The sequence below is a fragment of the Salvelinus namaycush genome, chromosome 8 (genome assembly GCF_016432855.1).
Source record: "Salvelinus namaycush isolate Seneca chromosome 8, SaNama_1.0, whole genome shotgun sequence".
NCBI classification, from domain to species: Eukaryota; Metazoa; Chordata; class Actinopteri; order Salmoniformes; family Salmonidae; genus Salvelinus; species Salvelinus namaycush.
Genome location: NC_052314.1, coordinates 36,102,405 through 36,128,561, shown reverse-complemented (window position 1 = coordinate 36,128,561; position 26,157 = coordinate 36,102,405). Strand labels below are relative to the sequence as shown.

The 26,157-nt window shown below is 44.2% G+C and overlaps 1 protein-coding gene across 2 annotated transcripts in view; it reads left to right on the top strand.

Moving 5' to 3' along the window:
- Positions 1-26,157, top strand: part of LOC120052640 (zinc finger CCCH domain-containing protein 3-like) — a 95,768-nt gene that overhangs the window by 47,417 nt on the left and 22,194 nt on the right. For both annotated transcript variants that reach the window (XM_038999679.1, XM_038999678.1), the window contains exons 4-5: positions 8,893-9,046; positions 16,476-16,648. In XM_038999679.1, the coding sequence (XP_038855607.1) occupies positions 8,893-9,046; positions 16,476-16,648 (327 nt within the window). The remainder of the gene's footprint in view (positions 1-8,892; positions 9,047-16,475; positions 16,649-26,157) is intronic.

Here is a 26,157-nt window from a genome sequence, read left to right as displayed (position 1 = left end):
GCAGCAGCAGCGATGAGGAAACAGCCTTTGCTTTAGCCTAATTGTCTAAGAAAATTGAGGAGAGGGGAAACGCCATTTAATTAGATCGATAATCAATAGCCTAACTTTTAAATGTGCGTGGCTTTATAAATGATCCATATATATCTACAGAAATGAGATAGAGGTTGCTTCAGTTGCCTGTTTGAGTGTTTGTTTAATAGCCTGAGCACCAAGCCTCATGCAACGGCAAAATGTCGGATAAAGCAATTTTACAGATTCGGCTATTTTTCTATGCTGTTTTTTCTTCTTTGCAGTTTTTTTCTGTTTCATTTATTTAGTGTTTACACTGTTCCAAACAGGCAGAAAAATATTGTAGTTTAACAGCACCTGTTTGTCACATAATATGCAAGCACCTCTCGCTCCTATACCGTACTTTTTCTTGATCTTTTTATTGTTATTTTTGTTTTTTTTATCATCATCATCATTGCAATAATAAGTAACGTCGTTATCATTAGTAGCTTTGTATATTAGCCTTGTATAACCACAATTGAGCTCTAGGCCTAAGAGCGTGTCCTGTTAAGTCTTAATATCGTAACTTACTTAGGCCTATATTCCTCTAACCACTACTCTACCTGGGGCAGCAGGTAGCCTAGTGGTTAGAGCGTTGGGCCAGTAACCAAAAGTTTACTAGATTGAATCCCCGAGCTGACAAGGTAAAAATCTGTCGTTCTGCACCTGAACAAGGCAGTTAACACACTGTTCCTAGGCCGTCATTGTAAATAAGAATTTTTTCTTAACTGACTTGCCTGGTTAAATAAAGATAAAAAATCTTTATATAGTAATATATATGCTACTGTATCAATCAATCATTAATTAGTTCATGCCATCACACAACATACGAGAGACATTCATGCTTTGAAATGCAATCAAGCCTTTTAGTTTTCAAATTAAATAATAAAAGGGAACTTTGATTAATTAGCCTAAACAATAAATACACTTAAATCCACGAATGCATGCAACTGTTTTTAGTCTGCTGTAATAAAGGCTTTATATATTTTTGTTGTTGTTAGAACAGACTCTCTGCTACACTTATTTATTTAGTGTTTACACTGTTCCCAAAATAGCCATGAATAATAATAATATTGTAATCTAACAGCAACTGTTTGGCACACAATACTCATGCAACGCTTGCTCCTATACCCTCCTTTTTCTTGATCTCCAGTAGTTTCCACAACTAAGTCAAATGTCTTCCACAGATCTGACTTCCCCTTTCCCTCCTGAGCAACCAGTAAACATTTGCCCGTTTCAAGTTTCTTTTTCACGTCCTTCTCATCCATTTTGATGTCACGTTTTGATGTACTGTGTTTGGAGTTTGTTAAAACCTTATTTATTGATGTGATTATGATAGGCTATAGGTCAGCCCCTATTGGTCAGTTGCATGCGATGCTTACATGTTTCACGTAGAGAGAGCAAGGGTTGAGGAAATAGGGAATGTTTTTTTCCTAAACAAATGAGGAAACATGTACGAAACTACTGAACAAAAATCTAAATGCAACATTCAACAATTTTACTGAGTTACAGATCATATAAGGAAATCAATCAATTTAAATAAATTCATTAGGCCCTAATCTATGGATTTCACATGACTGGGCAGGGGTGCAGTCATGGGTGGGCCTGGGAGGGCATAGGCCCACCCACTTGGGGGCCAGGCCCACCCACTGGGGAGCCAGGCCCAGCCAATCGGAATTAATTTTCCCCACAAAAGGGCTTTATTACAGACAGAAATACTTGTCAGTTTCATCAGATGATCCCGCAGGTGAAGAAGCCGGATGTGGAGGTCCTGGGCTGGCGTGGTTATCCATGGTCTGCGGTTGTGAGGCCGGTTGGACGTACTGCCAAATTCTCTAAAACGACCTTGGAGTCGGTTTATGGTAGAGAAAATCACATAAAATTCTCTGGCAACAGCTCTGGTGGACATTCCTGCAGTCAACATGCCAATTGCACACTCCCTCAACTTGAGACAACTGTGGCATTGTGTTGTGTGACAAAACTGCACATTTTAGAGAGACCTTTTATTGTCCCCTGCACAAGGTGCACCTGTGTCATGATCATGCTGTTTAATCAACTTCTTGATATGACACACCTGTCAGGTGGATGGATTATGCTCACTAACAGGAATATAAACACATTTGTGCACAACATTTGAGCGAAATAAGCGTTTTGTGCATATGGAACATTACTGGGATCTTTTATTTCAGCTCATGAAACATGGGACTAACGATTTACATGTTGTGTTTATATTTTTGTTCAGTATAAATGGCTCAAATGATGTTACAGTTTCAGCACGGACAGCACAATAAACACTTGCTGTGTGGTGCCTTTTCACTGCAGTAGGGAGGAGAGCGAGACAACGTGAGCCAGTCACACAGGCACTCGCTGTCATTCTTTAACACAGTGTGACCATCGGGCTTTAAGTCATTTGTGTCTTAATTATTTGACCAAACACTGCTTAAAGCATTAGACAAGCTCAGTGCATATGTTGTTGTTGACACACATGGTGTCTGTCTATATATGGAAAAATAAGCTTAAACAATCGATTGGTCGAAAAAAACAGGACGACTCTCAGGTTGACCCAAGATTTGTTTTAGTCGGGGACAGCTCTAAAACACACAGACCCACTCACTCTAATGGCTGATCCTTAAATGGACAATGCCTAAGGCTCTTCCCTTTCAGGCCCCTCTTAACCCCCTGACAGGGTCTATTTGATTGACAGCCAGTCACTCCCCTTTGACTCCACAACATGTCACATGAGTGACACATGAGTGAACCGAGCTGTCGGACGATTCGGTCCTTGGAACCAAAAAAAGCATGCTAGCGTCACTAGTGGTTCGGCACAAAGCGAGCCCCTGTCTCCTCCAATCATCTGACTGGGGTCAGGGTCAAGTCTACGGTCTCCGGAGGTGTGTTTGTCTCATCTGTATGATGTTTTTTTAATGAGTCTTTAACGTATAGAAGTTGTTTGCGTTCGTGTACGGTATGTGCACGCGCATGTGTGTCTGTGCGTGCCCGTGTGTCAGTGCCTTTAAGTGAATTGAAGTGATGGAAGCATGTGTGTGAATGGACTGGATATTTATTGAAAGCATGGTAAAAAACCATCCCTGTCCCCTTGATGGGCCGAGAGGTGTATGTCTGTCTCGCTCTCGTCCCGCCCAACACATATCCTTCCTCTGATCTGTCCCATGGATATATACTCCTCTCCATATGTATTTGGACAGTGAAACTAACATTTTGGCGCTATACTCCAGCATTTCATATTTGAGAGGTAATGTTTCATATTAGGCGACAGTACAGAATGTCAGCTTTTTTCATACATATCTGTTTTACTGTTTAGAAATGAAAGCACTTTCTGTGTTTAGTCCCCCCCCCTAAGTATTTGGACAAATCCACTTATAGTTTATTAAAGTAGTCAAAAGGTTAGTATTGTGACTCTTTTGGTTGTTTTGGATTATGTTTTGCCCAATAGGAACTGACTGTGCTTTAATGTCTTAACAGTAAAACAGATGTATGAAAATACCCTCAAATAAACGCTGACATTCTGTACTGTCGCCTCATAAGACATTTGATCTCAAATCCAAAATGCTGGAGTTTAGAGCCAAATTTAAAAGGTTAGCTTCACTGTCCAAATATGGAGGGGAGTGTATTTACTTTGTAATAAATAGTACTGTGACTTAACTTTTCCTGGTATGTCAGATAGCGTGAGTGGTGGTGGAAAATAGGAGATTTCAGAGGGGGGTATGGTGTTACCCTAACTAACTTGAAGGGGGTTGGGTGTTACACTACCCCTCCTGGAGGGCAGTGGAAGAATCAGCGAGGGGGGTGGTGGGGACAGGGGGTGTGGTTTACAGACGATTGCTCCACACACACGCGCACAGATGATGGCTTCACCGCGATGACAGACGAGGCGTAGCCCCTCGGGCGACACCCGAATCCCCCCCAAACCCCCTACTCCTACCCGACAACCACAATGATCCCTCCGCCTTAGTGACATCATCACTTATCGGGCCCTAGGGTGTCCATGGCACCGTCTCTCCTTCAATCTGTCAGTACACCTCTCTCATCCCGCCATCTCATATACCCTCTTATGCCGCTTATTCTAACCCTCACCCCCCTCCAACTCAACAACAGAAAAACACCTTCTTTCCCTCTAAACGTATGTAGAACATCTTTAAAGTCCATTATTGTGATCCACACCAATACTTTTCCATGTTGGAAACATGGCACAGCTGGCTTAACAGAACAACACAAATTCAGATCATAAGATTTCTGGCATTTTACATTACTTTTATTGGGTGCTTGTTCATGAACTGAAGGCAAACACATGTAATAGCATGCCCAGACAGGAGGCCCTTAGTAGGAAACACTCTGGCCATCATCACTTCTGAATCCCACAGGCTCTCAAGGCAGCTCTGTTTTTATCCTAAGGAACGCCTCAAGGTCACACACACACCATCTAACCCCTGACAGCAGGTCTGGGACCAGAGGCTGGGTCTCCTTCCTGTAGCATTTGTCCACTGGACCTGTCAGTCAACACAGAGGGCAGAGGTCATTTCTCTCCTCTCTATTCTTTTTCTTTATTTCTATCTTTCTTTCTCTCCTTATCTCGCCTCTCGCTCTCTTTATTCCTTTCTCTCTCTTTCTCTCTCGCTTGCTCTCTCTCTTTCTCTCTCCTCTCTCTCTCCCCCCCTCATTCTCCATGTTGATATCTCTCACTCCCTCTCTCACACCACCCTTCTCTCTTTCTCTTCCCCCCCTTAATCTGAGACGCTAGTATGCACTCACACTTCCCCGAAACATACACACACGCACACGTTAGAGTATTTGTGATCATATGACACCAACACTATCTCACACGACACCACTAAGCTCTCTCTCATACACACACGTGCACACACCTATGAGCACACAGACATGCCAGTCAGTGTGAGATATTGCACAGAACAGGCCATATTTTTGCTGGGTGGGGCAGTGGAGTGGTACTAATATTGCTAACTGATAGTACGTGCCAGAATCTGCTCTCACTCTATCTTACTATACATGTGTATCTATAAGTGAAACTGCCTGCCTGAGCTTAGCATTGGGTGTTAAACTATATGCTAGTAACTTGAGCAAGTTGGTGGTTAACCGCATGACATTTGGTATGCATTTAAATATGATATCCTCCCAAAGTCAATTAAAGTGAAGCATTAGCCATGTTAAGTTAGCCTCTCGTTGGGCATGTCTATCAGATTCCCACTGGGATGCAGAGGATGAGCCCCGGGGGATTTGAATGGAGACGGGGGGGGGGGGGGGGGGGGGTTGTACAGCAGAAGGGGTGTATAGAAGCTCCAGTATCAGACTGACTGTCAATAACAAGATTAACGGTCTACAGAGTCTCCGGAGGCGGGTGGTGGTGGTGGTGGGGTGCTGTTAGCTGGAATTAGCCGTCAGGTAAGGAGAAGTCTCGCTTGCCAGAGTCACAGCGGCTGTGGGAAGGGACTAGATAGAGGCAGGCAGGGGATCACAGAGCAGGTAGGGGGAGGAGAGGGATAGATAGCAGCCTGTCTCTGGAGACGCCACACCGTGCGGTGCTGTGTTATGATGGCATTATTTGATCATCCCTAAGAGGATGGGGTGGAGTGGTGCTGTGGTGAGCCGCTCTGTCACTCTGCAGTCAGGGAGAAGACTAGAGCAAGAGCTTAAGACTGGGTGAAGAGAGCAGGAGGTGGAGGTCCGGAGTGGCAGGCACACTGAGATCTACTCTACCCGTCCGTCTCATAGAAGACGTAACAGTCTTCACATCCCAGTCCCGGTCGATCAGATGTAGCAGCTACGTTATAGAAGAAACAGCAGTTGATCTGTTTCGGGGGGCTGTTGCTACATAATAGGAGAGCATGGAAATTGTCCATCCGTGGCTGCTGCTGAATCGCAGCCAAAGGGATCTAGATCCAATCCATCTCGAACTCTGTAGTTATTCGGTGTTTAGAGAGTTTGTGGAGGGTTGCGTGTGTAAGTTCAGTAGCCCAGAGCAGAAGGTGTGGGGTGGGCTTGCTGAGAAAGGTGCAGTGCAGAGTGAATAGACTAGATCATCTGTGGTTTCACAGCATGGAGTTGTGTGTCATCTTGGGATGGATGGGTTTGATCTGTGTGCGTGTGCGCATGTGTGTGTGTGTGTGTGTGTGTGTGTGTGTGTGTGTGTGTGTGTGTGTGTGTGTGTGTGTGTGTCAGCGTGGGATGAATGGAGGGTGTGCTCTGATTGTAAACCCCAGCAGGTTGTGTTGGTTGAGTGGGTCTGGGAGCAATAGGGACTCAATCTTCTTCTACTAGACCACCGCGAACACACACACACAAACAGGGGTCTTAATCTTCCTCTAATAGGCCTTTGACAGCAAGATGGGGGAGTGAGAGAGAGTACTACCCTTCTACCATACACGCACACAGACTCTCAAGCGTGTAGCTACACTACAAACTGGGGCTGTCATTAAACAACAGCTAAAGCGGAACATCATTGTGTTTCGCTGTTGGGACTAGGTGGACTGTGTTAGGGGTGTTTGGAATAGGACTGAAGGAGGGGTAGATGTGGGGGGTAGGGTGTGACGGGGAGGCGGTAAGAGGTTTGGGGTGCGGGGCACGGCAGCGGTCTTTGACAAGCCCTATTTGTCATCTGCCAGGAGGCCCGAATAGCTCTGAATGCAATACAGATGACTGCTGGGAAGAGAAGGGACTACAGTCCAGGCAACTAATCCTGCACAACCATGCCACCCCCCCACCTCAGACCATGGTTATTATAGTAAATGAAAACTGAAACAAAAACTAAAATTGGAAAAACTATTTAGTAAACTGAAATAAAACAATTAAGAAAAACATTTGAAAAACTATACTGAAACTGTCTTTGGCTGCGAAATGAAATGAAATAAAATAAAATTAAAACCATCATAAGTGTTAGTTTTTGTTTTTTTCCTTCTAATGGAGTTTTCAAGCCTTTTTCCCGAATGGGGTTTACAAGCTTCTGAATCTGGCAGGTAAATGCTGCGAGTTGATGGCAATGTTTGAAATAGCGTAAAAGCTATCACTAGCTAGTGGTAGCGTGAACCATAGGTGTGAACCATAGCGGCAACAAAAGTTAAAGCTGAAACGAAAAAAGATAAAAATGAAATAAAAATGGTTTTATATGACTCAAACTAAATAAAAACCTTGTAAATCAATTCTGAAAATGAAATGAAACTAAACTGAATGTGAAAAAATGATCAAAAGACTAATAGAAATGAAAAATAATAGAAAATCACAAAAATATCATAACCGTGCCTCACACACATACACACACACGCCTATACATATGCAGCCTTACCTCATTCATACAGAGGGGCGTGTGGGTGGGCAGGTCCCGTGCGAGCGTGTGTGTGTTTGGGGTAGGTTCCACTATGATGTGTGGTGATTCATGGGTGAATGTTTGTCTGAAATTAATTATCCAGCTGATCCAGAGCTGTGTGTGTGCTGCCTGACAAGTGAAACACACTCCCCGTCCCCGGAATGTAAGATAAGAGAGAGAGGGTGGAGGAAGATAAATAATTTTGTTGTGTCATTGCTCCGAGCTGCTATTTGCTTCCTGGTCATGCTTTGTTATTAAATGCTAATTAACATGACAACAATCATGGCAATTGGCACTTAAAGATATCAGATACAAATCATTGAAATTAAGTAGAAAGGGCACATTGTTGGGTCTCTCTCTCTCTCTCTCGTTCTCAATTTCCTTCCTCACTCATTAAGAAGACAAAGTGTTGTCACCGTGAGAGATGGGTGGTACAGGAGAGGGGGGGGGGGCAGGGAGTAAGAAAAAGAGATTTTCTTTGTCACCGACATCTCTCATTTTCTCCTGCTGGGTCTCAGCGTTTGTCTGAATGAACAGAAGATGATTTATGTGAGATTTGAGCTGGGAGACTTCTGTTTTAGACCTTCCACAACACAGCTCTGGTTCAGTTGGAGATTCACTTGTATATTTCAACTCTAGAATTGACCCAGAGTTTTATTTAAATTAGAACCCACTGTATTCATCCCAGTCCTCTCCGATCTTCAGAATCATCAGTCTTATTCATTCTTCCACAGTCATCAGACACAACCTGAATCGTCACAGCACACTGCCTGATCCTGAAAGCTAAACCATAACTCCTGGCTTTGATAAATCCTCGAGTTTGTTAAATTGGTGTAAAGCAGCGGTTTCAGATCCTAGCGGATGCAAATGCCATCCTTTACCCAGCGCAACGTGTATGTCAGCCAATCCCAGCCATCATAAAGCAATATGATGGATACACACCCAAATAAATAAATAACAAAGACTCCTATTCTTTTTTTCTTCCTCCTCCCCTCTTTTATGGATCTGCAAAATGATATAACGAATGAGACTTAAAGAGGGAAATCGGGAAGGAGGGAAAGAGACAGAGGATAGGAATTATTAGGCTCATATATATATATTCCTCCTTTGTTATTCACTCATCTTTACATGTGAATCTTGTTAAAGAGCACACCTGCCTGCCACAGAGTTCTAGGTACGTGTGTGCGCCCTGCGCATGTGTGTCTGTGTCTTATTTGTGTTTTATCTGCTAACTTGACCCTAAAGCCTGGCTTGACCCTAAACCCAGGCTTGACCCCAGGCTTGACCCTAAACCCAGGCTTGACTCCAGGCTTGACCCTAAACCCAGGCTTGATCCTAAACCCAGGCTTGACCCTAAACCCAGGCTTGTCAGCCAATCCCCCAGTGGTGCATTGACACGTTGTAGTTTGTACCTATGAGTTAGCATGGGCATATACACAAATGCCATGCCCTGTATTGATTTCTTGACCTGTCAATCTGATGTCAATCACTTCCTCTGTCTTCCCCAGGTCCCGCCTCTCTGTCCCTGCATAGCCAATTGTCTCAGCGGGTTTTCAGGACGCGGTATAAGATAGTGACGCGCCTGGGCGGAGCCACCTTGCACACCCCACACTATAGTAGCCACGCCCTCTCCTGGAGAGCCAAGAGGATCCATACGGCCAGGTAATGCGTACACACACACACAAATACGGCATGCAATGTTCCACTATTTGAAATACACAGTTTATACATAGGCTGCACTCTGTAACACATGGTACGTAACACACACAGGCCCCCACACACACTATGGTTCTTATGTTTAGTGTGTCTCCCTTCTTAATATCACTCAGCAGCACCATAACCCAGGAAGGAGGGCCTGTCTTTAAAGTAGCAGACAGGTGTGCCGTTGTGTGTTAGCCTGTGCGTAGAGCGGAGAGGGACCCCGAGAATTTATGGAGCTTATTTTTGCACGGTAGATGACCCAGGGAATAAAACATTTACACCGGTCCTCTGCTCTGTACGCTCTGAGCATGAATTTACACCTCTTACAATGGGATCTCAGAGAAGACCCCATCAGAAGGGAGGGGAGTGGGCAGGTAGGGGGGGGGGGGCTCTTCTCCGGATGTCATTACAACCTCCCGTCTCTCTTTTCCTCTCTGTCTTTATTGCTCTCTTTCTTCCTTTCACCCTTTCATTTTGAGAATGAGGGAATTCACTGGAATGAAGCTAAATGCATTTACTTAATAAGCACTCAATGAACATGTGATTTACAGGGCTCCAACTTAACCCCTAGCTCTTTATCCCTCCTCATGTCTTTACCGCTCTCATCCTTACATCCATACTATCCATCCTGTCCTCCTTTCTCCCTGGGAGTGAGGAAGGGGCTCGGCGCTAAAACAGAGGTTCTAGAAAGTAAACGATATAAATGAGACGAGGAGAGGAGGTACGAAGTGGATGATATGAAGTGGTTATGAGGTCATAACATGGGGGACGGAGGGAGAGGTAATGAATCCTTCTGATGATCTCATTATTGCCCGACGGGCAATAAGTTCATGTGTTATTCATGACCTCATCACCGTGGGACGGACAGTTAGACAGTTAGTTAATGTTTTATTGTGATTGTTATTAACATGGACTTATGGTTTTATTGCGCCGCTAGTTAGAAGGTAATATGGTTATGGAGTTGGATAATGTATTATTCTACTGTTATGATAGGCCTGTGAAATGGCTTAGTGTCTTAATGATACTCTGTTTTCTAAAGCCTCGTAATGGGCTGTGGCGGGAGGAGATTACAAGCTGTGGCGTGTCGCGCGGGCACGCACAGACACCGTTGTGTTCATAGCGCGAAGGGTTCAGTCGGAGTGCGGTGTGCTGTGCAGGTGTGTTTTTGTCTTTGTGGCTGTGGCCGTGTGAGACGTCCACGGACTCGGAGGAGATAGACACACAGGCTCCCATGACAAGGGGACACACATGGTTACATTTCAGCTTGGAGAGATGCAGTAGTTTCTCTCTCTCTCCCCGTAAGGAAGATTGTTACCGTATGCCAGTTTGGATTTGTGTGTTCTTCATGTGTTATACAGTTATCTTAATTGCCTCTATGTGAGTGTTTTTTTGTGTGTGTTTGGTTGTGTGTGGTGTCTCATTTTGTGTAGTTCAGGTTGAGCTAGGTGAAACAGTGGGACTGGCTGCGTGAGGCTGAGAATGGAGCTAGGGCCTCTGGTGACTTATTACTATTCATTTAGCCGCTGCAGTAAATATTGATTAATCAAGGGATTTTCAATTTGAGCCGCGCGACATCCTGTGAAATATCACCAAGTCTGGAGATTGGGGAAGGGCTGAACAGGTCCCCTGGGAGAGAGGACGTTCTCCTAAGACCCCCCCCCCCCCCACACTTATTCCCCTCACTACCTCAATCTGTCTGACTCTCTCTAACACCCCTGAACCTTTTATTAGTTCTATCCTAAGCCATGTAAGCAGTCCTAACTCATCTATAGCAGTCTCATCTCTTCTTACCCCCTGCACCGAGTTCTGTCCTACCTCAGCAGCCCTCTCATATCATCCCCACTCGGGTGTCCCCAAAGCTTTAGAGAGGCCCAAGATGTAGCCTCGCTGTGGGAATAAATATGGTTAATTCTGATTTCCATAGTGGGGCTGATGCCCTTGGCACAGAGTGTCTAGCACCAGCCACACATGATCAGTGGGCACCTCTACCTATCTGAGCACTCCTGTCACCCTTAACTCCCCTCTCTCTACTCTGTTAGTCTCCCACCCAGACCCAAGGGAAGTGAGCTGACCTGTCCCGTACCCAGCATGCCGTGCGGTTCTCAGTGTGGTGTCAGCAGTAATGGGCATTCTGGGTGATTGAGTGCTGGGGGAGGCGGATGGGGGGTGGAGGAGGGGGTCGTATTCCAGCCCCCGCCACCAGGAAAGAGATATAATCTCAACATTAAGTCCATTAATAGTAGCAGGAGTTGAATTAAGAAAGCCGTAAAACATGCAGCGCACCCCAGGATAAATGACCGTCCCTCCCCTCCCTCGTTCCAGCCGTCCCTCTCTCCGCCCGTCTTCTCCGTCCCTTCTTTTCTCGCCTACTCTGTTGCTTATTTGCCTCCCATCATGTTCTATGTTTTCTCTTTTTCTCTCTATCCGTATCATTGTGTTGCTGGTCGTCTTTATCTTTTCATTGTCTGTCCCGTTCATCTCTTATTGTTTCTCTTCTCATCCTCGCCTCTTTTTCATGCGTTTTCAGTATCACCTTATCTCTGCTTCTCAGCTCTTTTCCACCTACTTCACTCTCTTGCACGCGCTCTCTTCTTGTCAGTTCTCTTTTGGATTTAATGCTGCTTGATTGTTTGTTTTTGAGCTACTGTTGAGACACACACACACACACACACACACACACACACACACACACACACACACACACACACACACACACACACATGGTCTCTCATCTCGTCTAGTGCTCCTCTATTGATCAGGATGTGGGAGACGGCAATAAAGGCCGCTCCGCTCTCCTCTCTCCCATCACTTACACACTCATTCACTCCTCCATTCATCCCTCCTTCACACCAGCTCATATGGCATTTTTACTCGTCACTTATCATATTTATCTTCCTATCGCTTTCTCACTTATCCCTTCTTACTTACTACGGTCTATTCTAACATTCATGTTTTTACTTCTCTTTTGCGCTTTTCTAGTCTCCCCTCTTTCTTACACACATACACTCTCATCTACAGATTTCTGATTGCTTTGTGTTAATTTGATGTTGTTTTGCCCCAGAGGTGTCCCTTACTCTCATACGATTAGTGTAGATTGAATTGTCTTAATGCGTAATGAGTGTGTTTTAGGACCACTGTTACTGCATTGCTGTAAGCAGAGCGCAGTCCTCCTCTCCTCGCTATAGGGATTAGCTAGACTGTTTGCGCTGCTCAGTCTGTTCCAAGGGTAACTGTTTTCCCAGTATGAGCTTACTAATGCTTTCGCTGCATGCAAACAGGCCAGAGCAGCATTATTCAGAGCACTCGCGCGACCCCCAAATTCTTCCCTGTCACCGAAACAAAAGTCAGATCGTTCATCAACGGCAGTAGTAGTGCTGAATCGCTCTCTCCTTCATCTGTGTGTCGCGCATGGTGAGAGCTGTACACACACACACACACACACACACACACACACACACACACACACACACACACACACACACACCATTTCACAGGCATGCAAACACATGAATATACTCACAAGGGAGTTCCTCTCTGCTATTTTCTCCACCTCTTCTACCTCCTCCTCTCCTCTCCTCCTCTACACTCGCCACCTACAACTCTGTGGGATCATGGTCCATGGGGTCAACTTACCCCTGCTGTAAATATACGGTGCATTCGGACCCCTTGACTTTCTCCACATTTTGTTACTAAAATTGATTAAAGAAAATATTTTCCTCATCAATTTACTCACAATACCCCATAATGAAAAAGTGAATACAGGGTTTTAGACATTTTTGCAAATGTATTAAAAATAAAAACAGAAATACCTTATTTACATAAGTATTCAGAGCCTATGCTGTGAGACTCTAAATTTATATCAGGTGCATCCTGTTTCCATTGATCATCCTTGAAATGTTTCCACAACTTGATTGGAGTCCACCTGTGGTAAATTCAATTGATTGGACATGATTTGGAAAGGCACACACCTGTCTACACACCACTGTATGTCAGAGCAAAAACCAAGCTATGAGGTCGAAGGAATTGTCCGTAGAGCTCCGAGACAGGATTGTGTCGAGGCACAGATCTGGGGAAGGGTACCAAAAAATGTCTGCAGCATTGAAGGTCCCCAAGAATGCAGTGGCCTCATCATTCTTAAATGGAAGAGGTTTTGAACCACCAAGACTCTTCCGAAGAAGGGCCTTTGTCGGGGAGGTGACCAAGAACCCGATGGTCACTCTGACAGAGCTCCAGAGTTCCTCTGTGTAGATGGGAGAACCTTCCAGGACCTAAAGGACTCTCAGACCATGAGAAACAAGATTCTCTGGTCTGATGAAACCAAGATTGAACTCTTTGGCCTGAATGCCAAGCGTCACGGCTGGAGGAAATCTGGCACCGTCCCTATGTTAAAGCATGGTGCTGACAGCATCATGCTGTGGGTTTGTTTTTCAGCGGCAGGGACTGGGAGACTAGTCAGGATCGAGGGAAAGATGATCTGAGGTCCTTGATGAAAACCTTCTCCAGAACGCTCAGAATCTCAGACTGGGGCGAATGTTCACCTTCACAACTACACACACCTACACCTACACCTACACACACACACACACCTACACACACACACCTACACACACACACCTACACACACACACACACACACACACACACACACAGCTCAAAATCTCTCTTCTCCCCCATAGTTTGTCCCATTAATGAATCACCATGGTGATTGGGATGATGTGTGTGCAGCCAGGATGTGTCCCCCAGGGCTGCTGGGGAGCAGAGTGGTATATTGGCGTGTCGGTGAAAAGGCTCCCCCTGAAACGAACGTGCTGTCCGGCAGGGGAGGATTTGTGTGGCGGACAGGCCTGGAGTACCTTTGATAACAGATCTCTTGCTTGGGGGTCAAGGGCGGCACAGGAATAGGTCAAGGAGAGAGAAGAGGGGATAAGGAAAGAGAAGAGAGACGGCTCTCTCTTCTCCTTCTCCAGTTGTATCACTTGGGGCTTTTTTTTATTATCTCTTTCGATCTCATTATCTCTCTCTCCCTTTCCCCTCTTTCCATCCTCCCTCCTCCTCTCTCTCTCTCTCTCTCTCTCTCCTCCTCTCTCTCATTAATAGGGAGATTACATGGCAATAGTAGTGGAAATAGTGGTGGTGTACAGAAGTAATATGTATAATGTCAGTAATGATGTTGTGCTGGAGGGGAAAACTCATTCAGACAGCTGCCTACCTCACATTACTACCCTCATTCACATGCACACGCGCACACACACACACACATACAGACACTCATGATGCACTCTTATACAGGCACACACTTTCTTTCATACTCTATGTATGCTCACACACACTCAACCACACACTGCCATTTTTCCCCAATACTCCCTCACCAGGTGTCTAGTCGTCCTCCTCCTTCTCCCCTCCCAAGTCCTGCACCATGTGTCAGGGTTAACTGCTGTCTATGTTAAGTGTTCATGTCATATCCACATTAACCTCCATGATGGCTCCTCTGGCTGTTGGGCCCTGCTAAAGCCTCCCTGGGAGGCAGTCACTGCTCCTACATTAGCCTCCATTATGGCTCCCTGGGCTCCAGTTGCCCTGTGTAGGGCACACACTGATCTTATATTTGTGAAACTGAGTGTCTCTGCTGGTGAGTTATGGCCTGGTGCGGGAGAGGGAGAGAGGTAGCTAACTAGCGATCTGTGAATGTGATGTTCCTTCTCTTGTTCTTCTTTCTTCACTCAGCTACACACAAGCTCTCCACTTCGTGTGTGTGTGTGTGTGTGTGTGTGTGTGTGTGTGTGTGTGTGTGTGTGTGTGTGTGTGTGTGTGTGTGTGTGTGTGTGTGTGTGTGTGCGCATCTCGCTGGCTGTGTGTCCTTGTGTGTGGTTCTCTGTGTGTGTTTCTGTGTCTGTTATTGTGTAACTGTAGTTGTAGTGTGTGAGTGTGTACGTGTGTGTTTGGGGTCCCCGCTCTGTTCTCTGTAATGGGAGGCATGAACTCTGGCTCCAAACACATTGCCAGCCCATCTGAACTACAGCAGCAAATTACCTCCAGCGCACTGCACACCAGCCCCAATCCCACCCAAATAAAAGTGACAGGCCAGTACAATTTATTGCCATAACCCCATGCCCCCCCCAACATCCCCCCCCCCCCCCCCACACACACACACACACACACACAGTTACACACATAGCACAGAGGGTGACTTCCTTTGCTTCTGCATGTCATTTTGTGAATATTTATTTGTGTGTATTCTGTAGGCTTGTGGTTGTGGTTATCCAGTATATGTGAGTACAGTGTGCGTGCGTGCGTGCGTGCGTGCGTGCGTGCGTGCGTGTGTGTGTGTGTGTGTGTGTGTGTGTGTGTGTGTCTGCGATTGCGACTCTGCGTTTCTGTGTGTCTGTTCGGCACCACGCGTTGCTTCAGGACCCGGGGGCAGCCCTCCCTGCTCTGGCCTCCTGCCCTGTCTATTATCTCATTGATTTCCTCCTCTTTTCAATTCTCTCCATTTCCACGCTGCCGCCCTTTCCATTAGGGTGGCAATTTAACAGAGTGCTGTGACACGGAGGAGAAAGAGGGAGGTGAGGAGGGAGGGTAGGACTGGGAAGCGTAAAGAGGGAGGTGAGGAGGGAGGGTAGGACTGGGAAGCGTAAAGAGGGAGGTGAGGAGGGAGGGTAGGACTGGGAAGCGTAAAGAGGGAGGTGAGGAGGGAGGGTAGGACTGGGAAGCGTAAAGAGGGAGGTGAGGAGGGAGGGTAGGACTGGGAAGCGTAAAGAGGGAGGTGAGGAGGGAGGGTAGGACTGGGAAGCGTAAAGAGGGAGGTGAGGAGGGAGGGTAGGACTGGGAAGCGTAAAGAGGGAGGTGAGGAGGGAGGGTAGGACTGGGAAGCGTAAAGAGGGAGGTGAGGAGGGAGGGTAGGACTGGGAAGCGTAAAGAGGGAGGTGAGGAGGGAGGGTAGGACTGGGAAGCGTAAAGAGGGAGATGAAAAGGGAGGGTAGGACTGGGAAGCGTAAAGAGGGAGGTGAGGAGGGAGGGTAGGACTGGGAAGCGTAAAGAGGGAGATGAGAAGGGGAGATAAAGTGGAAGAGGAGTGCAAAAGACAGGCAGAAAGAGAAGGGGTGTAGATGTGGTGGTGAAGTGAGCAAATTACAAGAGCAGTATCATTCAGCTCATTACTACTTTGTGGTTATACCGAATTGATCTTTTTGCCCAAGTACTGCGTTCTCCAGGAGTTATCATACCATGATGTTTCCTCCCATAGAAAATACCATCCCAAAACCTGGAATTGCCAACCTGTTCAAACAAGATGTTCTGTGTATCCATGTATGCTTTTCCTAATGCTTTGCCAATTTCTCCCTCCCTCACTCTATTCTGCTTCTTCTCCTCTCTCTCTCTCTGTGTCCTCCAGGAGTGTGCTCCAGAGTCGTCTGCGTCCCCCCGGTAGTAATGCCGGGCACCCCCCGGCCCAACACTGGAGAGGCAGAGGGCTGGGCATGCGCTGGATTGGCGGAAACCTTTACAGCGTCTCAGCCAATAAGCTGTCCCGCACTGTGACAACCAGTGCGCCAATCAACAGGACAGGTACTACACACACACACACCTTACAAATACAGTGCGCCAATCAACAGGACGGGTACTACACACACACACACACCTTACAAATACAGTTGAAGTCGGAAGTTTACTTAGGTTGGAGTCATTAAAACTCATTTTTCAACCACTCCACAAATTTCTTTTAACAAACTATAGTTTTGGCAAGTCAGTTAGGACATCTACTTTGTGTATGACACAAGTAATTTTTCCCACAATTGTTTACAAACAGATTATTTCACATATAATTCACTATCACAATTCCAGTGGGTCAGAAGTTTACATACACTAAGTTGACTGTGCTTTTAAATAGCTTGGAAAATTCCAGAAAATTGTGTCATGGCTTTAGAAGCTTCTGATAGGCTAATTGACATCATTTGAGTCAATTGGAGGTGTACCTGTGGATGTATTTCAAGGCCTACCTTCAAACTCAGTGCCTCTTTGCTTGACATCATGGGAAAATCAAAATAAATCAGCCAAGACCTCAGAAAAAAATGGTAGACCTCCACAAGTCTGGTTCATCCTTGGGAGAAATTTCCAAATGCCTGAAGGTACCACATTCATCTGTACAAACAATAGTACGCAAGTATAAACACCATGGGACCACGCAGCCATCATACCGCTCAGGAAGGAGACGCGTTCTGTCTCCTAGAGATGAATGTACTTTGGTACAAAAAGTGCAAATCAATCCCAGAACAACAGCAAAGGACTTTGTGAAGATGCTGGAGGAAACCGGTACAAAATTATCTGTATCCACAGTAAAATGAGTCCTATATCGACATAACCTGAAAGGCTGCTCAGCAAGAAAGAAGCCACTGTTCCAGAACCGCCATAAAAAAGCCAGACTATGGTTTGCAACTGCACATGGGGACAAAGATTGTCCTCTGGTGTCCTCTGGTCTGATGAAACAAAAATAGAACTGCATGGCCATAATGACCATCGTTATGTTTGGAGGAAAAAGAGGGAGGCTTGCAAGCCAAAGGACACCATCCCAACCGTGAAGCATGCTTTTCTGCAGGAGGGACTGGTGCACTTCACAAAATAGATGGCATCATGAGGCAAGAAAATGATGTGGATACATTTAAACAACATCTCATGACATCAGTCAGGAAGTTAAAGCTTGGTCGCAAATGGGTCTTCCAAATGGACAATGACCCTAAGCATACTTCCAAAGTTATGGCTTAAGAACAACAAAGTCAAGTTATTGGAGTGGCCATCACAAAGCCCTGACCTCAATCCCATAGAAAATGTTTGGGCAGAACTGAAAAAGCGTGTGCGAGCAAGGAGGCCTACAAACCTGACTCAGTTACGCCAGCTCTGTCAGGAGGAATGGGCCAAAATTCACCCAACTTATTGTGCTAAGCTTGTGGAAGGCTACCCAAAACGTTTGACCCAAGTTAAACAATTTAAAGGCAATGCTACAAAATACTAATTGAGTGTATGTAAACTTCTGACCCACTGGGAATGTGATGAAAGAAATAAAAGTTTAAATAAATAATTCTCTCAACTATTATTCTGACATTTCACATTCTTAAAATAAAGTGGTGATCCTAACTGACCTAAGACAGGGACTTTTTACTAGGATTAAATGTCAGGAATTCTGAAAAACGGAGTTTAAATCTATTTGGCTAAGGTGTATGTAAACTTCTGACTTCAACTGTACACAGTGCCAATCATTGTAGGCAAAGGTTATGCATTTGTTATAGACCACTGAGTGAGTGTGTATCTGGCGGTGTGATAGTGTGCAGTCACGGAAGTAGCACTACGGTAGACGAGGAGGAAATAGGAGGTATGAGGTGTGTTAGACATCTGAAATAATCAAGTTGTCATCAGTCAGTGGGAAAGGAGGAGGGGCTGCTGTGGGGAGAAGTAGACGACGCAGATTAAACCCAGCCCTGAGCTGCTCTCAATCTCTCGCTAGCTCAATCGCTTTCTCGCTCTCTGGCTCTCTCTCTCTCTCCCCTTACAGAAAAACCACATGCTTTCACATGTGGAAACATGTCTTTGGAACACTTCACGTTACCTTTAACATGTGAAAACGTGGTTATGGAACACAACACGTGAAAACGTCGTGCTTTTAACATAGTGTTTTCAACGTACATTTTTTTTTACACGCTTTGACATACATAACTGCATTGTGTATGTTTAATTATACAATATTTATTTTTCAACGTGTCCTCACCTGGTATTTGAACAGAGTTAATCTGTATTCTTACACTTTGGACTTCAAAGTGAATCTCAAATTTGTTAAAAATATACTCAAAACTTTTATTTATCATAGCGATTCAGGAGTATCATTAAAACAGGTTAATATGCCCCACCAACATTAGACAACTATATAGAAAACCCTCAAATTGCTGAAATTAGTAAATGAAATCAATGATGAACGAATAGTTTAATTGATAACTCAAATAGCAATGCAGATGGCAGTCTTTTTTTGCTAAGTGCAGAGATGTATTATAGGTAATGAATGTGTATGGGTGCAGATTAGTGCACCTCAAATCCAGAGGTTGTGAGTTCAAATCCCAAGGGGGGTCATATTTTAGCTGAGCAGCGTACCACTAACTTTTAAACCACCATTTCATAACTTTACTTATAATGATTTGGGATAGTTTGAGACCATCTGGGACCATCACGTAACTTCCTGACGACTGGTAAAACAAATGTATTGAGAAAGTCTTACAAACATCCTGAATTGGTCCTCACCTTTACGGAAAAACTAAATGTCACGTGTGAAACGTTCCAAAAACACATTTTCAGGGAGGCGGCAGGGAAGTGAGTATTACATTGAAATGGTGACTAGCTACAAATGAAATATTGTATGTTTCTTTTGTAACACATGCACTTACAGTGCCTTCAGAAAGTATTTCTCACGTTTTGTTGTGTTGTAGCCTGAATTGAAAATTGATTACATTTAGATTGTTTGTCACTGGCCTACACACACACACACGTACCCCATAAGGTCAAAGTGGAATTATGTTTTGAGAAGTTTTTACAAATTAATGAAAAATGAAAAGCTGAAATGTCTTAAGTCAATAAGTATTCATCCCTTTGTTATAGCATGTCTAAATAAGTTTAGGGGTAAACATTTGCTTAACAAGTCACAATAAGTTGCAATGACTCACTCTGTGTGCAATAATATTGTTTAACGTGATTTTTGAATGACTACCTCATCTCTGTACTCCACATATACAATTATCTGTAAGGTCCCACAGTCGAGCAGTGAATTTCAAACACAGATTTAACCACAAAGACCAGGGAGGTTCTCCAATGCCTCCAAATGGTAGATGGATAAACAAAAAAGCAGACATTGAATATTCCTTTGAGCATGTTGAAGTTTTTAATTAGACTTTGGTAGGTCTCTTAATAAACCCAGTCACTACAAAGATACAGGCGTCCTTCCTAACTCAGTTGCCAGAGAGAAAGGAAACCGCGCAAGGATTTCACCATGAGTCCAATGGTGACTTTAAAACAGTTACAGAGTTTAATGCAGTAGTCACCAACCTTTTCTGAGTCGAGATCACTTTCACAGTCAAAAAGCAAGCTAAGATCTACTGCTCAGATTTCTTTTTTTACATGAACCTCACACAAACAGTTTTGTAGGAATAAGGTTTGGGCAGTAGGCCTAATACATTATCACAGCATATTGGCTATATGATTGGCCTGCCAATATTGTTAATCAGACCATATTATATTTTAAAACTAGAACTTTGATAACAAAATAGATCAGTTGGTTTAGCACTTGTGAGGCACTGTGGAGCATGAGTTGAAATAATTAGCTTTTTTATTTTACTCGACTGACGGTACCTGCATCTGATGGTCAACGACGTCAAATTATGACGTCGGTGATCTTCAGGTCAAAGTTGGAGCTCTAGAAAGATGCCCGAGTTTCCGACTTGGAATTCCGAGTTGGATGACCGTTCAGAACTATTTTTCCCAACTGCCTCTCACGATTTAAAAAAAGGAGCGCAAGCCTTTATCGTTCATTGGCTTTTCTACATAAATATTGGGTGATCGACTAGGAATGCCTTGAAGATTGACCGGTTGGTGACCACTGGTTTAATGGATGTGATAGGAGAAAACTGAGGATGGATCAACAACACCGTAGTAACTCCACAATAAGAACGTAACTGACAGTGAAAGGAAGGAAGCCTGTGCATAATAAAAAACAATTCCAAAACATGCATCTTGTTTGCAACAAAGCACTAAAGTAATACTGCAAAACGTGGCAAAGCAATTCACTTTTTGTCCCTTATAACTCAGCAAAAAAAGAAACGTCCCTTTTTCAGGATCCTGTCTTTCAAAGATAATTCGTAAAAATCCAAATAACTTCACAGATCTTCATTGTTTCCCATGCTTGTTCAATGAACCATAAACAATTAATGAACATGCACCTGTGGAACGGTCGTTAAGACACTAACAGCTTACAGACTTAGGCAATTAAGGTCACAGTTATGAAAACTTAGGACACTAAAGAGGCCTTTCTACTGACTCTGAAAAACACCAAAAGAAATATACCCAGGGTCCCTGCTCATCTGCGTGAACGTGCCTTAGGCATGCTGCAAGGAGGCATGAGGACTGCAGATGTGGCCAGGGGAATAAATTGCAATGTCCGTACTGTGAGACGCCTAAGACAGTGCTACAGGGAGACAGGACGGACAGCTGATCGTCCTGGCAGTGGCAGACCACGCGTAACAACACCTGCACAGGATCGGCACATCCGATCATCACACCTGCGCGACAGGTTCAGGATGGCAACAACTGCCCGAGTTACACCAGGAAAGCACAATGCCTCCATCAGTGCTCAGACTGTCCGCAATAGGCTAAGAGAGGCTGGACTGAGGGCTTGTATGCCTGTTGTAAGGCGGGTCCTCACCAGACATCACCGGCAACAAAGTCACCTATGGGCACAAACCCACCATCGCTGGACCAAACAGGACTGGCAAAAAGTGCTCTTCACTGACGAGTCGCGGGTTTGTCTCACCAGGGGTGATGGTCGGATGTGCGTTTATCGTCGAAGGAATAAGCATTACACCGAGGCCTGTACTCAGGAGCAGGATTGATTTGGAGGTGGAGGGTCCATCATGGTCTGGGGCGGTGTGTCACAGCATCATCGGGCTGAGCTTGTTGTCATTGCAGGCAATCTCAACGCTGTGTGTTACAGGGAAGACATCCTCCTCCCTCATGTGGTACCCTTCCTGCAGACTCATCCTGACATGACCCTCCAGCATGACAATGCCACCAGCTATACTGCTCGTTCTGTGTGTGATTTCCTGCAAGACAGGAATGTCAGTGTTCTGCCATGGCCAGCGAAGAGCCCGGATCTCAATCCCATTGAGCACGTCTGGGACCTGTTGGATCGGCGGGTGAGGGCTAGGGCCATACACCCCAGAAATGTCCGGGAACTTGCAGGTGTCAAGATCTCACAGCAAGAACTGGCAAATATGGTACAGTGCATGAGGAGGAGATGCACTGCAGTACATAATGCAGCTGGTGGCCACACCAGATACTGACTGTTACTTTTGATTTTGACCCCCCCCATTTGTTCAGGGACACATTATTTTATTTCTGTTAGTCACATGTCTGTGGAACTTGTTCACTTTATGTCTCAGTTGTTGAATCTTATGTTCATACAAATATTTACACATGTTAAGTTTGCTGAAAATAAACGCAGTTGACAGTGAGAGGACATTTATTTTTTGATGAGTTTAGTTCTCCTTTCCTTAAATGTATTTAAAAACCTACCTTAGGTCGGAAGTAGGCTAAATACAATCAATTGACAAGGAAAGTATGAAGGGGACAGCTACAGTTGAAGACGGAAGTTTACATACACTTAGGTTGGAGTTATTAAAACTAGTTTTTCAATCACTTCACAAATTTCTTGTTAACAAATCATAGTTTTGGCAAGTCAGTTAGGACATCTACTTTGTGCATGACACAATTCAGTTTTCCAACAATTGTTTACAGGCAGATTATTTCACTTATAATTCACTGTATCACAATTCCAGTTTGTCAGAAGTTTACATACACTAAGTTGACTGTGCCTTTAAACAGCTTGGAAAATTTAGAAGCATTCTGATAGGCTAATTGACATAATTTGAGTCAATTGGAGGTGTACCTGTGGATGTATTTCAAGGCCTACCTTCAAACTCAGTGTCTTTTTGCTTGACATCATGGGAAAATCAAAATAAATCAGCCAAGACCTCAAAAACAATTGTAGACCTCCACAAGTCTGGTTCATTTATGGGAGCAATTTCCAAAAGCTTGAAGGTACCACGTTCATCTGTACAAACAATAGTACACAAGTATGAACACCATGGGACCATGCAGCCGTCATAACGCTCAGAAAGGAGACGTGTTCTGTCTCCTAGAGATGAACGTACTTTGGTGCAAAAAGTGCAAATCAATCCTAGAACAGCAGCCACGTACCTTGTGAAGATGCTGTAGGAAACAGGTACAAAAGTATCTATATCCACAGTAAAACGAGTCCTATATCGACATAACCTGAAAGGCCGCTCAGCAAGGAAGAAGCCACTGCTCCAAAACCGCCATAAAAAAGCCAGACCACGGTTTGCAACTGCACATGGGGACAAAGATCGTACTTTTTGGAGAAATGTCCTCTGGTCTGGTGAAACAAAAATAGAACTGTTTTGCCATAATGACCATCGTTATGCTTGGAGGAAAAAGGGGGATGCTTGCAAGACGAAGAACACCATGGCAGCATCATGTTGTGGGTGTGCTTTGCTGCAGGAGGGACTGGTGCACTTCACAAAATAGATGGCATCATGAGGCAGGAAAATATGTGGATATATTGAAGCAATATCTCAAGACATCAGTCAGGAAGTTAAAGCTTGGTCGCAAATGGGTCTCCCAAATGGACAATTACCCCAAGCATACTTCCAAAGTTGTGGCAAAATGGCTTAAGGACAACAAAGTCAAGGTATTGGAGTGGCCATCACAAAGCCATGACCTCAGTCCTATTGAAAATGTGTGGGCAGAACTGAAAAAGCATGTGCGAGCAAGGAGGCCTACAAACCTGACTCAGTTACACCAGCTCTGTCAGGAGGAATGGGCCAAAATTCACCCAATTTATTGTGGGAAGCTTGTGGAAGGCTACCCAAAACGTTTGACCCAAGTTAAACAATTTAAAGGCAATGCTACCAAATACTAATTGAGTGTATGTAAACTTCTGACCTAGTGGGAATGTGATGAAATAAATAAAAGCTGAAATAAATCATCCTCTCTACTATTATTTTGACCTTTCACATTCTTAAAATAAAGTGGTGATCCTAACTGACCTAAAACAGGGATGTTTTACTAGGGTTAAATGTCAGGAATTGTGAAAAACTGAGTTTAAATGTATTTTGCTAAGGTGTATGTAAACTTCCGACAACTGTATGCTATAGTATGAAGATGAAATTGACAATGTTTAAAATAGAAACAAATACACGCAACATGTCCATACCATATCTATCAGCGACACTGATTATCGGTGGGGAGAGTGTTAGAACTAATTTTCTAAAATCTGTTAGGAACTATAATAATTTGAGTGGTTATAAAATAAAAAGGACTTTGTTGACTTACTATGTGAGGTAAAGAAAAAATGAGTGAGAAGCCCACCTGGGAACTTTCCTACACTTGGGATTTGAAGCAGGCCAGGTACTAATATGCGTGCTCAAGCGCGCGCTCCGTCAACATTAACAGGACAGAGAAACCAGACACATTCTCATTGCTCTCATGGAGCGCTTACATGATGGTAAGAAATAAACCAAAATAAACCAAGAAGGTTGTGAACTCTGCAAACAACGTTTCCACTCTGAGAATGAGAACGGTAAATTACTGTAATTAATACATGCATTAACATAAATACATGTAACCAAGTGACAGGGATTAACAGTAAATTGCCTGTTTTGCGAACGGTACGCTACCACATGGGCATTCATAAAAGTGAATTTCAGGCCAACACTGTAGCCTAGACTACTATTCTACTTTGAGGGTATAGGAGGACGGCAATTTTTGGGGTCTCGGCCTATGGAGGCATATCAACCAGGACCGGCCTGGTCAGCGTTGATTAGTCTATAAATTAAGAGATTCTGTATCAAATTATACCATGCCAGATTGAAGAGGCTGGCGCATTGTCCATTTGACACAACATTAGCGCATATATAGGCCTCAGAGCCAGAACAACCTTGTCAACTGCTGTTGAATAATTAATGAATGGTCAGACACATCCAACCTTTTTTTAAAGAAGATGGATGTAATTATTTACTAGCAAGAAATTAAAACGTGCTCTACATAACAGCTCATTTTGCGATTTAGCTGCTCGCGCATCAAAGGTCAATTGGAAAGAAGGGGAGGTATAGAACGTTTAATTGACAGACTAAGTTAGCAAAACAATCGCTTATAATCATTAGTAAACACTTACATTATTCGGTAAAGTTGATCTACATGAAAATAAAGTTAATAAAAAATCATCCTAAAATGGATATAGGCCTATTTAAACGGGTTGGGAGGTTATATGGAAGATCTTCATCCATAACTGTCAGTTACACGGTTATTCGTTCAATTACCATCACAGCCCTAGGGGTTTTCCCTTGTGCTCAAATGTTGTCACGTGTTGTTTCATGTCATCACATGTTGAAATGTTTCATCCCCGTGTTACATTTATTTCACACGTGCTCACCATGTTGTCACTTCACATAAAATCACACGAGATCACGTGAAAATCATATGTTTTTTTTGTAAGGGGTCGCTCTCCTCCTTCTGTCACATACAGACTTAGTCTTTCTTTCTCTCCCCTCTCGTTCTTTGATTTACAGTCACTCTCTCTCTCTGCCAAAACATGTGGCTGGAATTGAAGAGTTGACTTCTGTTCCTGCAGCTTGTGACTCGCCTCCTGATACACAAACACACACACACACACACACACACACACACACACACACACACACACACACACACACACACACACACACACACACACACACACAGAAGTGCCTGTTTTCACACACCCACTCTCCAGAACACCACATTCCAGCATGCTCTGAAAATGCCTTTAGTGTCCACCACAACAGCGGTTATAATTTCAGATCTCACCAGTCCAGTTAGCTGAGATTACACTACTCTTATTTTCCTGGTCATCTGCCAGTGGCCTCCCATCATAGTGTCAAGATCACAGGAACACACACTGATGAAGAGGATATATTTTACATCTGAAATATTCCAAAATTAGAGACGTGGCTAGGTACCAAGCCTCCTTACCTTACCTCCCCCCCTCTTTTCCACCATACCCATATCTCATTCCCTGCTTCCTTCCCTCCCTCCAAAACTAGAGTCTTGGAGAGCTATCAGGTCTCTGGTACACACTTAGAAAAAAAGGTGCTATGTAGAACCATATAGTGTTCTTCGACTTGTCCCCATAGGGGAACCGTTTTTGGTGCTAGGTAGATCCCTTTGCAGAGGTTTTTTACCTAGAACCATTTGCAGTTTTCTACCTAGAC